Source organism: Crocodylus siamensis, chromosome 11 (genome assembly GCF_052110815.1).
Source record: "Crocodylus siamensis isolate JL-2025a chromosome 11, ASM5211081v1, whole genome shotgun sequence".
In the NCBI taxonomy this organism is placed as follows: Eukaryota; Metazoa; Chordata; order Crocodylia; family Crocodylidae; genus Crocodylus; species Crocodylus siamensis.
The window spans coordinates 11,288,379-11,304,479 of record NC_143405.1 but is presented as its reverse complement, the minus strand read 5'-3'; the positions used below and the strand labels follow the sequence as shown (position 1 = coordinate 11,304,479).

The following is a 16,101-nucleotide window of genomic DNA, read 5'->3' as shown; positions in this document are numbered from 1 at the left end:
CCCAGGGAGTCCGATGGCAATATATTGTTGTGAACTATGGCCAACATACATAATCGCATACACCAGCTGGATAATGCACATTCTTGGTTTTAGAAGCAGTTAAAATCTCAGGTACTAATCTTGCTCCCATTGAGGCCACGGGCAAAATTCCTAGCAAAATTAATTATGCTGGACTGGAGCCTTCAACTCTAGGCTAATGGAAACAGTAGTACTTCACTGTAGTAGTCAGGACCAGCTCCACTAGAACTTTACTCAGTCTTTGTGCCAAGTTGCTCAGAGCCCTGTGCCCATTTGCTATCTGATGGAGGCCAGCATTGCTCAGACAAATCTTTGGTGTCAGCTGTTGCTCTTACATCACTTGTCTTGGTCTTTCAGCCCATGAGTTTTTGAGGGCCCACAAAATACCAGGCTATATCCTAGTGCTTGAGGAATCCTACAGTAATCTGCCCCTGTGTCCAAGTTGTGGTATATAAGCAGTAATAAAAAATTAGTTTTTCAAAATGGGCCAACTGGAGATTCCTTAAAAGGATCCTGGTTGCCATACACCACTGAGTACCTGCCCTCTGAAAACTAGAGCCCTTTAAATTGCTTCAAGTTAGACAACAACTGAGGAATCCAAATTAAGTGGCTACTTTTGAAAACCTTGGCTCTAAATCAGATAAAACACGGTGCCTCCTAGGCACTGCTTTAAGTGGCCGGGGGGGGGGGGCATGAAGGAAAGAATGAAAAAGAAACTGCAGGTTTTCTTAATTATTAACATGAAAGAGAAGACAGATCTCAATGAAACTGTACAGCTGAATAATCACTTGGCCTCATCCCTATGAAGCAGGAGAGGAAGCTTTCCTGCGTTGTAAATCAGCATAATCACAAAGCTCATTCAAGCAGCAGGATAAGTGCAATTGGAAATGTTTAAGAAAGTGCAAATTCATGAGATACTGGGGAGCAAGGTCATGCCAGTCATTTGTATACAAAACCAGCAGGTGCATTTACACATGTACTTTACTGCCACGTAGACTAATTAGCTCTACCACAAAACATCACCATCTAAATGTGCACCACTATTAGGACGCAGTAAACTAATCAATTCCACTGTAAGACAGTAGTGTCAGGGACACTGCTACCTTACGGTGGAATACTTACCTACAATGAAGTGCACATGTGGACCATGAGCATGGCTGCACATTGCCCCCAGTCAGCAGAGGGCTAGACCCCTGCCTCCTGCCAGCCGCTCCGCCATCTGACACCACCATCCAGAGCCTGGGGCTGACCCCCCCCCCAAGCCCCCAGCTAGCCTGAGCCTGCTCCTCCCTGGCTCAAATTGCTGCTGTTCCAGGTGCATGTGTAGATGCTGCATCTGGGAGCAGCTTACTCTGGCTCAGACAGCTCCAGAATTTATTGCAGCATATTAACTGCATATGTAGATGCACCCAGTGAGTTATAGTGGGGGGAACAAAAGTAAAATTGCTATTAATATCCCTGTGGAGGCTGAGATATATTAAATTAAAGCAAATAGACATTAAACTTTTTAGTAATGTACTAACAACTCCTGCAGCACTGTGAGAGAAGCCATTTCTAGCACACGGCTGCACTCTTACAAAGTGGCATCTTCAAGCACCACAACCAACTTGTACCTGAGAATCGTAGACACAATGCACAGAGAAGGTATATGACCTAGACAATTCCTAAAAAGCCTTGATATTTTGTAATGGTCAATTCCAAACCCCAAGTGACAATGATTTTCTCTGCCCCTTTGACTAAATTGCTAATTGGTTCATGCCTTGGTTTTAGCATCCACAAAATAAAGATGATAATCCCCCAAACTGGTTTAAGTAGTTGGTTAATATCTCATTTAGTACTTTGAGGTGCTAAATGTTATTGTAAAAAAAATAATGTTAATGTGTATATGGAATGGGTGATGGAGTTTGCACTCAGCTACATCAACCCATGTACTCGTTCAATTATGTACACTGGAAAGAATCTTTTGGTTTCAGTGCATTTCACAATACCTCCTGCCACAATTCAAGGAGCAGAAAATTGCTGAAAAACCCAAATTAAGCTCCAATTCATAGATTTTTAGGCCAGAAAGAATCACTAGATTTAGATAATCTGACCTTCAAACCCTAGCCAAATAAATCTGTTGCTTTTTTTACCTTTATAAAACACCCACACATACACCCTCACCCACAAAGAGGAAAGCTGACTTCAAGAAAGGAATTTTCACAAATGTTTTTCTGTGCTAATTGTCTACAGGGAATTGTCCGTAAGAGCCACTTCCAGAATGCCAAAGGCTAGCAGCATGTCATAAATATCGCCGCTGCTCATTTCAATGTAGACAATGGTCAAACATGCTTTCTTTAATTGAAAACAAGACTTAGAGCGCATCAGAAATGGTCACATGAGAATCTCTTCTGGCTGCTATCTTGAAAGAGTGCCCACGTCCATCGTGGATGACTTAATTACTGTGTCCTCCATCAACTGCGTGCCCCTCCTTAAACAAATACAAGAAATACCCCTCCCCTCCCTCAGAGAGCTTGTAAGCATATAATCCATACAATACACATGGACACCAATATAAGGAGAACATTTTACCTTTCTTGGTACAGTTGGTTCCCTCAGGGTCTTTGATATAACCTTCCTGACATTCCTCACAATGAAACCCAGCAGTGTGGTATAGACAGCCAATGCATTCCCCTGTCTCTGGCATGCATATGCTGGGTGACTGAATTGGGTCTACATTCCCATTACATTTGCATCTTATGCAGATACTGTCAGAATTGTAATAGCCATTGTCACACTGGTTACAGTTTGGACCAGTGTATCCGGTTTTGCATTTGTCACATGTTGGGACATGCTGTCCAGGTTCTAAAAAGAGAAGAGAAAATACAAATAACTTAAATAAGAAAGCTATTATTTTCAGTCCTGCATATCCTACATATTTCTACTGCTATTAAAAAAAAACTGCTGGCAAACTGAGGCTCTGTATAGACATAATTTTAAACTGCTTTAAAAGAGGAGGGAAGACCTGCCACTCTGAAGCAAACATCAGCTGATTAACTGTTAGGTTACCTTTATTCCTATAACAGTATATATAGTAGATACGAGATAAACCATTGTAACTTTAAACTTGAAACAAGTTTAAAGTTGCAGCAGCTTAGCTCCACTTACACTGGCATGAAAACATAACAATTACACTGGAACATTTTATACCAGTATAATGTAACTTCTGTATAACTGAAGGTAGGGTAGAGATGCACCTTACAGACTAACTGAATCAAAGATGTACACACTCATGAACAACAGCTCACTTCATCAGATGCTCATGCATCCCTGATTTCATTAGTCTATAAGGTGCATCTCTACTCTGCTTTCTGCCTGACTTCCCTCTGAGCTGTGCGGCATGCAACTGGCACCACAGCATGAGCACGCTTGTGTGGCCACGCACACCACACAGCTTAGAGGGAACACTGCTTCAGACTAACATGGCTAATTACCTATGTCTATATAAGTCTTATTTCTGACCACACCCCGAGATCATTACTACAGGAGGCTTTTGTCTTGAGTGACCAACTGCAACAAACAAATGGCACACTGCGATTACACCATGAAAGTTAGGGATGCATGAGAACTTTTTAGATTATCTAAACCTAACAAAGGATGACAACAGGCAAGCAAGGAGACACTGAGCATTTTATTATCATCTAAAGCAATGGAAATCTTGTTCCCCGTTTCCCAGAATAGCGTTACTCCTCAAGGTCAAATATTTTCTGTTTCTCTCAAAACACACACACACGTAAATTATATAGCTTTATTACTCCATTTTTTACTCATACAATTTTTAACTTCACGTAATAGGTTGCCAACCTGAAAAAGCTGAGAAAAATGGCCCTCGTCAATCTCTTTGCTTACTCCAAGTCAGATCTCTGTGTTATGTTTTCTAGCATTTTTGTCAGATTAATTCTAAAAGCCCCAAATAAACCAACCTGCCATCACTACCTTTAGGAGTCTCCTTACATAGCCAGCTATCTCAGTGTCAGGACATTTGTCATCTTAATCTTATCCTTTCTTAATTTCAACCCACTACCCATACTTATACCCATTCTTTGCTACATTTCTGGTCATCTAGTGCTAAACAGTCAAAGCAACACTGCAGAAATTTTAAGGCACAGATATCTTCACAAACTCTACAGCGCACCAAAGAACAGAGTATGTCTGTGGCAGGCTGTATTGTCTATGACTTGAGAGAAATTCAGCCCCTACAGAAAGTGAAAACATACGGCCTCTGCACCACTTATCTACTATACAAGAAGGAATTAAGACTTGCATACGTCTGCTGCACATTTTCTGCACAATTCACCCTTGGCAGTATCACAGGCTAATTACCTGCAGCATCAATATCTTGTCTGAAAAACTTTAAATACATTGTAAAAGTTCAGTGAAAGCTACCAGGAGCTTTGTAATGAAGTTTGCATACAAAACAGCTAGTTCCTGCAGTGAGCAGCCTTCCAGTGGTCTCTGTTGTGCTGTTGCCCTCCGAAACACTAATAAATATTGGGCTTTTCCTGGCATGTGTCACTTCCAGTAATACACTTCAGTTCCCCTGAAAAAGCTTAAGGCAGGCTTCTAGACTAAGATACCAAGATGATCAACTCTGAGGAAAGTTTAGTTATGAAAAACACAGGAAGAAGTTGTTCTAACTAGCTTAGCATAAACAGGCTTACTTATTCGGCAGCTACCAGTAGATGCTACAGTTGAACATGGGCAGTGGTGGCATTCATGGGCTGGGAGGGTGCTTCTGTAGAAGCCAACCTTACATTTTTCACATTGACTTCCTTCCGTATTTCCTTGGCAGTTCAAACAGGCACCTAAAAGAAATCAACACAAAAAATATACAAGTCATTTAACAACAGCAACAGAGGCATACAATTTTAGCAAGAACTGTTCATGTGTACACACACACACACACACACACACTTTTGTAAATTTTACCTTGATGTTACTGCAAACACAGGGAAAAAAATGTCTCTAGCTCTGACAATACAGGCCCTTTTGAAGAGTCATCCATCAACAGGAAAATCATGTACTTCAAGATTTGCAATTGCAGCAAGAGCGAAGGTGACTTGAAGGAAGCTTATTTGATTAAAACCCATGTACAAGTCTCTTAAAGAACTAAAAGCAACCTTATGAGAAATGACAGTGCCACAGAGCAGTGTATTTACAGCATAAACAAACACAAGAGCAGACTCACTGAGCTAAGCTATTTGTGTTTTAGTAGGTGGAAAAAAATATTGACACGAATCAAGCATGTAAAATCCATGAGTCAGTCAATATTGAGATTCTAGTTCAAACAAAATATTGTTCGTTATAACATCCATCAAGGTTGCTTGCACATCATGCAAGTCTGACCCCAGATCCACTACATTCATCATCTTTCTTCCCCAGTGCAATGGTGATTCTGCAGACAGAGTGCCAGAGAAAGTCCGATTTCTCCTTGCATCTGCCCCTCAGGTTAAAAGGAGATGAATAACTGGCTGGCTACTGCTGTTAAAACCAGTTCATTTACATATATGGTAGGGGTTGGTAGTTCCTGTGATGACTAAAGATGTTTCCTCCATTCAGTATTTCAAGTTTCTCTTCAATATTTGATCCTTCTCTGATGGCAGGTACGTGGCCAGTGATCTTTTATGGGGGAAATTACCCTATCACTATTTACCATGGATGAAACCCTTTATTGGCTACCTCAAAAGAAAGAGGTCAAGGACCGAATGAATCATGGAAAACCAACTCTGAGAAGTGGTTCATCCTGGTCAACATTAAGGCTCAGGCTTTCAGTTACACCAGTATAAATCTGGTATTACTGCATTTTTCTGGGTAGCCTGTTCAACACCCAACTTCTATCAGCAGTCACTTTCAGCATCTTTGTCTATCAATATCCAAATGTCTCCCCTGTCCTGGACCAGTAGGCTGCTCAGTCATATAAAGCATGCTATGTGTTTTTCATCAGGCTTCATTTTCTTCCCTGTGGAAAAGCATTAATCATTAACAGCACTTTCCATTCTCAAAGTGCCTGGCAGGCATAATTAAGCCTCTCAGCACTCCAGTTAGGTAGATGTTGTTCCACTTATTCTAAAGGTGAATAACATAAGGCACAGTGGCAAAGTGACTTGTCCAAAGCAACACAGCCACTTCCACTTATGTGGCTCTAACTACTGCTTCTTCAATGGACCAAAGCCTAATACAGTGGTTTTCAACTTTTTTCTTTGCAAATCCCTAAAACAATTGAATGGATGTATGGACCCCTTTGAACTGTAAGTGTGGGTATTCACATACTTTTGATTGATCATAGTCATTTTTCACAGACCCCTTAGACAGTCTGCAGATCGCCAGGGGTCCGTGGACCACAGGTTGAAAACCACTGGCCTGACAGACCTGTATGTAAGTGTTCAGTCAGCCACCAGAGGGAGCCCACAGCACAGCATCAATGCACATAAAACCTTGACACTGACAAAGAATACATTTTTTTTAATACAAGTCAGAGAGGTCAAGAGAAGTGCAGGCACTAGTTTATACCAAGAGTTATCAGCATATATCACTTGACAGAAATCAGGTCTAGTTTACTGTCCGTGTTTCATTCTGCTTCAACTAATACAGAGGCAAGAAAAAGAAAATGCATTTTCTAGTATTCCACAACAGGGCACGTTAGCAACAACACAGCCTGGCTGCAATTCTGCAATATGATCTGTACACACAGACCTCTGACACTTCTGCAGAACTAGACCCAACAGCAAGGTCAAGGACTTTTCTAACACCCTTCTCCTCCACCCACACCCACCCACCCACCCCCAAACCCACACTTTTTTTAGTATGCAATCTTACAGCCAATAGTGCTCTCTCAAAAAGCTCATATATACAATCTGGAATTCCAGAAAATACTTAAGTGCATGCTTAACTTCAAATGTATCTTGCGAGTTAAATGGAAGTTAAGGTTAAATATATGAATAAATGCTCCGCAGAGTCAGACCAAAACAGAATTAAATTTTAATATCTGCTGTTACCCTTGCTGTTTCCCATTAATTTTGTTCCTGTCAAATGCCACAATGGTGTTATCTGGTTTGAATTAATTTTATGATTTATCAATACTGACCTTGCTTCTTTGCCACAACTATGCAGACAATACAGTAATAAATATGAGGGTAGAGAAGATAATGGCTAACAAATAATTCATTTGATCAATTTTGCCTTTTAACGTTCACCAGCAAGCTGCAACCCCTTTGGACTTATTGTCAGTTTCTAAGCTCGTACACAAAAGTCAGTTAAATTTTATTTTACTCTATAGTTCATCATTGAAAGTTTGAATTTGAAGCCTGCAGGTCGGTCGCTTAGTTGAGATTGGTCATACGAGTTATATTGTTTCAATCTGAATTTCTGGTGTGAAATTTTTTTCTGGATTTTTTTTTCTACACACATTCAAATCTGTGCTATGTGAAAATCTATGCATGTGAAATATAGTTGTGTGAATGTTCAATGAAAGTGAACACATGAGACATGAAGCAAATTCAATAAGTGGAAATGAGTGCAAAGCAATTTCTCACCGACCCTCCCAACCCCAGCTCTTATAATGTTACTTGTGGCAATCCTGGCCATCCACAGCAAGCAAACAAACACTTGTACTATACATGTTTCTGGATAAACAAAGTAAAAGAGTGAGCTCTTCAAGACAAGCATTATGTTTTGTTGTGTTTGCACAGTATGTAGAACAGAAGGCACACTGATTCCCAATGGGGACACCTGGGCACAACAATAAAAGCTGAGGACTGCTGCCATTACTGTGAATGGCAAAGCTCTCATTGACATCAATGGGAAGAGGATCAGATCAAATCCTACATAATTCAATTAAAGATCTAAATAAAGGAGCTGAGGCTGAAGGAATAATGAATTAAACTAGCAGAAACCAAAGACAGACGACAAGTCTCCAGTCCAAAAGCACAACTTACACCATCACTGCAGTCTAGCTGACATCAGCAGAGTCCCACCAACATTAAATCTGGCCCCAAGTGTGCAAAAGGAATTTACCTGTTAAGCCATCACAGCTCTTGGAATGGTCATTGCACTGGCAGGGTGCACAAGTGGTTTTGTTAAACCTGTAGTATCCATCATGGCACTGGTCACACTTGAAGCCGGTTACACCAACTTTACACTGGCATTTTCCATAACTATAAGAGAAAAAAAGAAAAAGGAATATGAATGTGCTACTAAATGACTCAACTAAAACTAGTCCTCCGCCGCTCTGGTATAAAAAGAATTTAGTTCCTCTTATTATTTCATGCCCCTGCACTACTGCTCAATGGAAGTGTAGTGACTGTATTATAAAACACAAGGGTCATGATTTCCAATAAACATCTAGTGATTTTATTTGTGGCCATCTGCACACTTTTAACGCTCTGATTTTCAAGAAGTGCTAGCATCTATCCTCTGAAAATCAAGTCCCTTTACAGTCTCCCTCCCTTGTGCACGCAAAACACTGAGGCACCCCAAATTACAAGTAATTTTTTTTTTAAGTCCTGGCCATAGAAAGCACCTTCCACTGATAAGACATTGGTCCTACTCACCTGGGACACTTCTAGCCATTACTAGGCACCACAGTCTGTGTACCATCTCTCCATACAATGGCCATCAAGTATCTTTATTTGTTGATCAGTCAGGCCCATATGGAGACACCTACTTTTCACCCTTGGAACTCTTCCTCAGGGATAAGGAGAACGCACCAAGATGGTGGATGTCTTTCCCGCTGACTAACCTCTCACCCAGTGTCCCGTCAGTCTCCTCTTGCTTCTGCTGCCTTTCAAGTGAGCATATATGGCAATTTTCTAACCAGCTGAGCATCTGAAGGACCATTAGGCAGCATGTTAAGCCCTATTTTTCTGATCAAATCCCATCTTGGGAAGAATTTGGCCCTTTCCCTATACCTTAAATTTCCTGTAGTTTTAATCTGGAAAACAGCAGCTATTCCCGCCTGTCCTAAACTTTTGCACCGGCTACTGTACAGTTGCCATTTTGTATCCTTGGAAATAATTGCATTCTACTGCATCCCTTGTGTGGCTGAAATATCATCATCCTGCTCTACCTCCCAAGCCCATTTAGTGAAGTAGAGTGGAAGCCACCATAGCCCCTGAACTGTAACAACACAAGTGACTAAGTAGGTGCCCTACAGCCCTGGGAAACAATCCCATCACTGCTCATCCTTACAGATAACCTATTTCCTTGGACATTGTGGGATGAGTACCGTGGGGGCAAAATCCTTTCATAACAAAATACAGTAGGTAGGCAAGGCAATTGTTATTCTCATATGTATGATCAAATACTGGACTAAAGCAAAGATAACTCATTCCTTGGACTTTTAAGGACAATCATCTTATTCAGGGGCTTAGGAAAATACTGACTTCGTGGAGCACTCTCTAAGCACTTAAAATTGGGTCATAATTCTCAAAGAAATTGTATGCAACAATGAAAGTTCTCTCTTCTGTCAACCCTACTGACATCATTTTGCTTCCTGTGCCCCTGCTTCCCCATTAGAATAAGATATATGCTCAGGAACTGTTAAAGACCAAACAACAACTTCTAGAGAGGAAAAGTGATCTTTCCATTTTTTGATGGTCAAAATGTAAACTGAGTTAAATTGCCAAACAGGTTTGCTGTGAATGGAATGGATAAGTCCAATTAGCAGTACCCTAAAAAGCATAACTCATAGCAGAGATTGTTTCCTCCTTTGTGTTTGGAAAGCAGCTAACATGTTCTAAACACTACTAAAAGGCAAACAGAAAATAAATGAGACTCCAACGATGGTCTGGAGTTGAGTTTAGCACAGACAAGAAACCCTTTAATATCAGGGGCATCCCTGAAAGCTTCTTCAGACCTCGATGTACAAACTTGGTCTGAAAACTATATGAGAAAAGGATTATTTCGGTATTTCCAGTTCTGGTCCAAGCTAGAAGCTAAAAATGAAAAAACAAAGAAAAAAAAACTACAAGAAATTAAACCAGCCCTCCCCACTAACAAAGCATCTCAGAACTTTTTTAAAATGCTCACTTTGAGAAATGAACAAAGTTCTCCATTCTGGACCAGCTTATAAACCCACAGCATTGCTAGCACAGCCCTATAGGCATTCTGAGATTCCTCAACACATAATAAGGGCTACACTGGTAAAAACCCCAGTTGCTCTTAACTCCATACATCTTTAGTCAGTGTTTCAGCTTTGCTGTGCCTCTGTACACAAACACAGGTAATTTAGTATTTTTAGTCTTGGTTTACTTACCAAAAAAGCAGGAAACACCCAAAGCTACATACGCACACATACACATGCACGCACACTAACCTAGCCAAAGAGGCTAAACAAAGAAATAGCTTCAAAACATGAATTACAGGCATGTTTAATGGACTGATTACAAAAAAGAGCAAGAAATATGATGTTTCATTACCCTCCAGGCCATTATCAAGAACTGCAGCAGGCAGACGCAGAATTTAAAGGGATGCTGTGAGGCTGTTCAGCCCCAAAAAGGAGGCTTGGCAATAAAAAGGGTTTTCACAAAATCTAATGTTTATTGAAGTACTTTTGTGATGATTAACTCCAAAGCAAATGGGAACCATTTTTCTTTGCATCTGAATGCTCTCGCACAGCATTTGTAGCATGCAATAATAGCACAAGGCAATGAGCATCGCTGTAAAACATGAAAGATTAGACGGGTGGAATCATAAACCCACACCAACTGGTCCAGGGGCTCTTAACTCTTTCCACATCAGGATACTCATCTCATCTAGCAATGTGAGCATGGGCATATCCTCAGCCTGAGCATCTTGGAAGTGTAGTTTAACTGTCCATAAGGGGTGAGATGCATTCATCCAGTGGACCACTGCTGCTTCAGACTTAGAGGAGGAAGAAAAATGGGTCACTTTCTGCCTTCTCCGGTCTTCAGAATAACATCGCAACCTATCTTCACCAACACGTATTACAAGATACAGTTCAAAATAGCCTTCATTTCTTTAGTTTTGCTAAGCTGAGCTAGACCCATCACCCTTCCCATCTTTTCCCATGCAGAACAATCACTTTAAAACCAGCTTTCTTGGCATCATGGCTCTGGATGCCAATGGACAAACCAGGCAGATCTGCCCACTAAAAAATACCTTTTGTAGACTGGTAATTTCCTAAGTGGTGGGGAAAGGGGAGAAAGCTAATAATTTTACCCTGATCTCCTCCTAGAATTGGGGCCAGAAGAAATGGGGCAAGTCAAGAACTATTGCCAGCTGCTAAAATGGTCCCACAGAGCTGTGGGCAGATGCATGAAAATTAGAGTAGCCCTGAGCTGTTGTAACTTGAGCCACAGACCTGGTCCAAAGAGGCAGCATAAAGATGGTTTTGTCTCCCCATCAGTCTTGGTACCACACAAAGCATAGCTTGGACAGAAGAGAGAACTGGGATCCTGTGTCTCCCACTTTTATTACCCCCGTTCATTTCAAATTGCTGCTAAAAACACATTTTCCCCTGCTTATTGCTTATATCAGATTTAACCCATTAGTATTTTATTGTAGGAACTACTGAAACATCTTTGAAAACTCATGGTGATCAGATGTCCCAGATGATTGAAAAAGGGCAAACACCGTGCCCATATTTAATAAAGGGAAGAAGGATGATCCAGGGAACTACAGACTACAGCCTCACCTCAGTCCCTAGAAAAAATCATGGAGCAGATCCTCAAGGAATCAATTTCTAAGCACTTGGAAGCAGGGGTGAATGGTGCCTCCTGAGTCTCAGGGAGCACCAGATCACCAACTGGAGGGGGGGGATCCCCCAGCAGCCCATCACCAACCAGTTTCACAGCTGGCACTTCCACGGGGTGCACAGCTGATCTCAGGGGGTCTTTGTACACCCACATGCACCCCCTATGTGTCGCCAATGCTTGGAGGAGAAAAAGGTGATTAGAAGTAGTCAGCATGGATTCACCAGGGTCAAGTCATGCCCAACTGACCTGACTGCCTTCAGTGACAAGGTGACTGGCTCTGTGGATGCGGGGAGACAGGTAGATGTTGTGTACCTTGATTTTAGCAAGCCTTCTGATACTATTCCCACAGCATTTTCATAAGCAAGCTAAGGGAGTATGGGCTAGATGTAAGGTGGATCGAAAACTGGCTCGGAGAGTAGTAATCAATGGCTCAATGTCTAGTTGGCAGCCAGTATCAAGTGGAGTGTCCCAGGGGTTGGTCCTAGGGCCAGTTTTGTTCAATGTCTTCAACAACCCGGAAGAGGGGATGGAGCACACCCTCAGCAAGTTTGCAGATGACACCAAGCTGGGGGGAGTAGACATGCTGGAGGGTAGGGCTAGGATTCAGAGTGACCTAGACAAATTGAAGGACTGAGCCAAAAGGAATTTCATGAGGTTCAACAAGGACAAGTGCAAAATCATGCACTTAGGACAGAGCAATCCCATGTACTGGTACAGGCTGGGGGCTGACTGGCTGGGCAGCAGCTCGGCAGAAAAGGATCTGGGGGCTATAGTGGACAATAAGCTGAATATGAGCCAGCAGTGTGCCCTTGTTGCCAAGAAGCTAATGGCATACTGGGCTGCATTGGTAGGAGTGTTGCCAGTAGGTCAAAGAAAGTGATTATTCCCCTCTGTTCAACACTGGTGTGCCCACATCTGGAGTACTGTGTTCAGTTTTGGGCCTCCCACTACAGAAAGGATGTGGACAAATTGGAGAGTCCAACAGAGGGCAACAAAAATGGTGTGGGGGCTGCGAGACATGACTTACGAGGAAAGACTGAAGGAACTGGGCTTATTTAGTCAGGAAAAGAAGAGACTGAGAGGGTATTTAATAACTGCCTTCAACTACCTGAACTGAGGGAGTGGTGATCTAGTTAGGGATAGTCCTGCTTTGAGCAGGGGGTTGGGACTAGATGTCCTCCTGAGGTCCCTTCCAACCCTAAATTTCTATGATTCTATGAAGATAGCATAAAATTAAGCAACTGCTCCTATACTCTTTACTCATGCCAGTAATCTTTACTCAGATGGGATATCTTGGGAGTAGGAGTTAACAAGACCAGGTTCTGAAGCTATATTGTATTAAGCTTTCCATGTTGTTTTCCATTATTCCAGGGAAGGGTTCCCCATCTTATTTTTCCCTCTTTGGATACTGACATTTATTTCAACGAGAGCTTCTTCTCTGCCAGCATCTTTCTACCCAGAATTCTTCATTTTAAACAGTTTTTTCCAATGACTTGCCTATAGTTAAATGTAACGTTTTGGGGCAACATCCCTCAATTTTACTTGTTAGGTTAAAAATAACAGGAAAGGAAGTTATTAAAAAAAGGTTTTGGAAAGTTTGGTTTTAATGCCTCCCTAGTAGGGCTTTTCTCAACATGTTACACATGGCACAAAGCCAAATTCTGCATGTGCAAGAATTAAATCACTCAGCAAATATAAAGCTTTGCCTGTGGTCACTGCTTCTATAGAATAAAGCCCCTTACAACACTTCCTTTCATAGCTCCAGCCCAGTAAAGACTGTCAAACACTTTTTGAAGCAAAGGTCAATGATATAAATGCACTGAAGCCACAAAAAAGTCCTGTTAACAGACCAATTGTGCCCATAAAAATCCAAAGGCTTGAAAGAAAAGACCCATAGTTTAATGCTTGCAGAGTGAGAACTGAACTGGATTTTGAATACAAGCCAGGATTTTGGGGGGGGAGGGGGGAGAGGGAAAGGAGAAAGGAGGCCAGGGGAGGGGGAAATATTACATGCAGCAATGTAAATTCCTCAACTAATGTTAAATGATTATTAACTCCACTGAAGCCAGCCAATTTTTTTAGCTCTCAATACTTATGCATAGGTCAGTAATAGGATGTGCCGGAACAAATGCTGACTTCTGGTACCAATGGTTTATTGCCAATCTGCATTTCTCTTTACATCTGGGCAAGTATGTACTTTAAACAGTGTGTGCATTTTATAACACACTTGCATCATACATCAACTTTATGGATATTTCCTAAGGATTAAAGATTCTTGCAGAAGTAGGACAAGGCAGTAATTAATGAGCTAAATGGGGTCTGCAACAGCACGAGGTTTAAAAAGACTAAGCCTGACTCCGCTTCACTGTATGCTGCTGGAATGGCACTGATTTAATTGGAGTCGTTGTGCAGAACCAAGTTAAACACAGAATTGGGCCCCTCTCATCTCCTGCAGCACTGGAGTGATGGAGAATTTGGTTTAGACATCTGAGATTGGAGGGCTGAGAATCCAGTCCACTAGGACTCCCATGGAGGAAACAACACAAGACAAAAGGAGATGACCACAAAAATATTATAGTCTGTGGAGCCCATTCTTCAATGAAATAGAGACACAGACATTGAATATCTTCAGGAGTCACCAGAAGAGATGTAAATAAGATAAAATACTTGCAGGAAAAAAAACAGCCCAGCACTCAAACCAGAGGTGCCTGTAAAATCTCTATTTGATTTTGTTTCCATTCACCAGGGCCACGTGCTACCACATAGCAGAGGAGTTAGCCTGGTGGGATGCAAGAAATCCCACATTTTTCCACTGGCTGGTTTGCTTCTGGATTGTCTCATTGGGCAGGGATGCCTCGTCCCCTTCACTGAACTACCAAGGGCTCCCACACTCAAGAAGCATCTTGAGATCTCTGAACTGCATCAGAGGCTTAAGCACTCCATCGTGGCTTCCTCTTCTGTGCTGTCCAGGTTGATAGCAACAACAAAACATTCCTCTCAGTGGGAGCAGTAGAAGGTAAGTTCACAATCACAGGAGTAATGAGAAGGAAATGGGCAACCCAGGACACTTCTAGCTTTCTTCTGGTTTCAACAGGCCCATCTGGATATCTGCCAAAAGTAGCATACCCCAGTATGGACCCAGAGGAACAGACATCCACCTTCAGCTTCCTCTGTGCAAAATTACATTTATTTTCTACCTATGGGAACTTTTACCATCTTTAATTTCCCCTCAGTATGAAGAAGGGCACATGTACCTGAAAGCCTGCCAAGAAAGATTTTTTTTTTTTTTTTGCGATTTCTTAGTTGGTCTAATAAAAGGTATCATACCCCATATGCCTGTTCTTCTCCCAAGCGCTACCCCATCCCATGTCCTGGAGCCGTACAGCACCTGTCATGCAAAGTGTATTCTCCAACATATGATAGCTAATGAAGGAAACAGGTTTTTAAGTCTGCTACTGCTAGTCCCATCTTCTAGGGGCTTGGGCAATGTGGTGTCCTTTCCGTACCATGTAGTGTGGAATAGGATGGGCACCAAAGAGCTTGTTGGAAAGAAAATAGCATTAAAACGTGTACATCAGCCATCTGGTGAGCTATATGATGGGCCTACAGTCTTTACCTAGGTACGACTCCTATTGAACTAATTGGGAGATTTTACCAAGTCAAAGGAGACCTCCAGATGTGATGAGTGCAGAAAGAAGGAGATAATGTATGAACATGTCCTAAACATCTTTTCATACACACATCACATACACATATTTTTTAGGTAAGATATGCTAAGATGGTCTGAGGAAGTAGACCATGCCTCATGATTCAGAAGAAATAAAATATCCAAAACAAAACAATGGTCCTTGCCAACCTGACCTGGATGGAAATTCTTTCCTGAGCCCAAGTCTGGCTTATGTGTAGATAGGGTGATTATGTATATATAGTGATGGGCTACATTTAATCCAACTCAAACTGATCCCAATGGGAGTTTTTCCTAGGTTAAAAAATGAAGTAAAATTGAGGAGAAACCTTGCTAAAGAAAAAAAAAGTGAATATAAAAATAGAATTTTAGTAAATTGAGGAGAAATCTTGCAAAGGTTTCTCAATTTATTAAACTTTTATTTTTATACTCACTTTATATCTATATCTATCTATAGACATATCTATCTATATATGTATCTTTAGATATATCCATATCCAGAGAGAGAGAGTAAAGTCCCAAGTCCCATTTACTAAAACCAGGCTGCTCAGAGGAGGAGGTAGGTTTGTACACAGCATGATACACCAGCACTTAGGAAAGTTGTACCCTACTCCCAGCTCTTTCAGTAACCTGCTATGGGACTCA

At 41.5% G+C, this 16,101-nt stretch overlaps 1 protein-coding gene across 1 annotated transcript in view; it reads right to left on the bottom strand.

The window, feature by feature from the left end:
• Window positions 1-16,101, bottom strand: part of MEGF9 (multiple EGF like domains 9) — a 91,951-nt gene that overhangs the window by 7,345 nt on the left and 68,505 nt on the right. The window contains exons 3-5 of the mRNA XM_090022387.1: window positions 8,071-8,210; window positions 4,719-4,862; window positions 2,590-2,862 (exon numbers count right to left, since the gene is read on the bottom strand). Coding sequence (XP_089878513.1) covers window positions 2,590-2,862; window positions 4,719-4,862; window positions 8,071-8,210 — 557 coding nt within the window. The remainder of the gene's footprint in view (window positions 1-2,589; window positions 2,863-4,718; window positions 4,863-8,070; window positions 8,211-16,101) is intronic.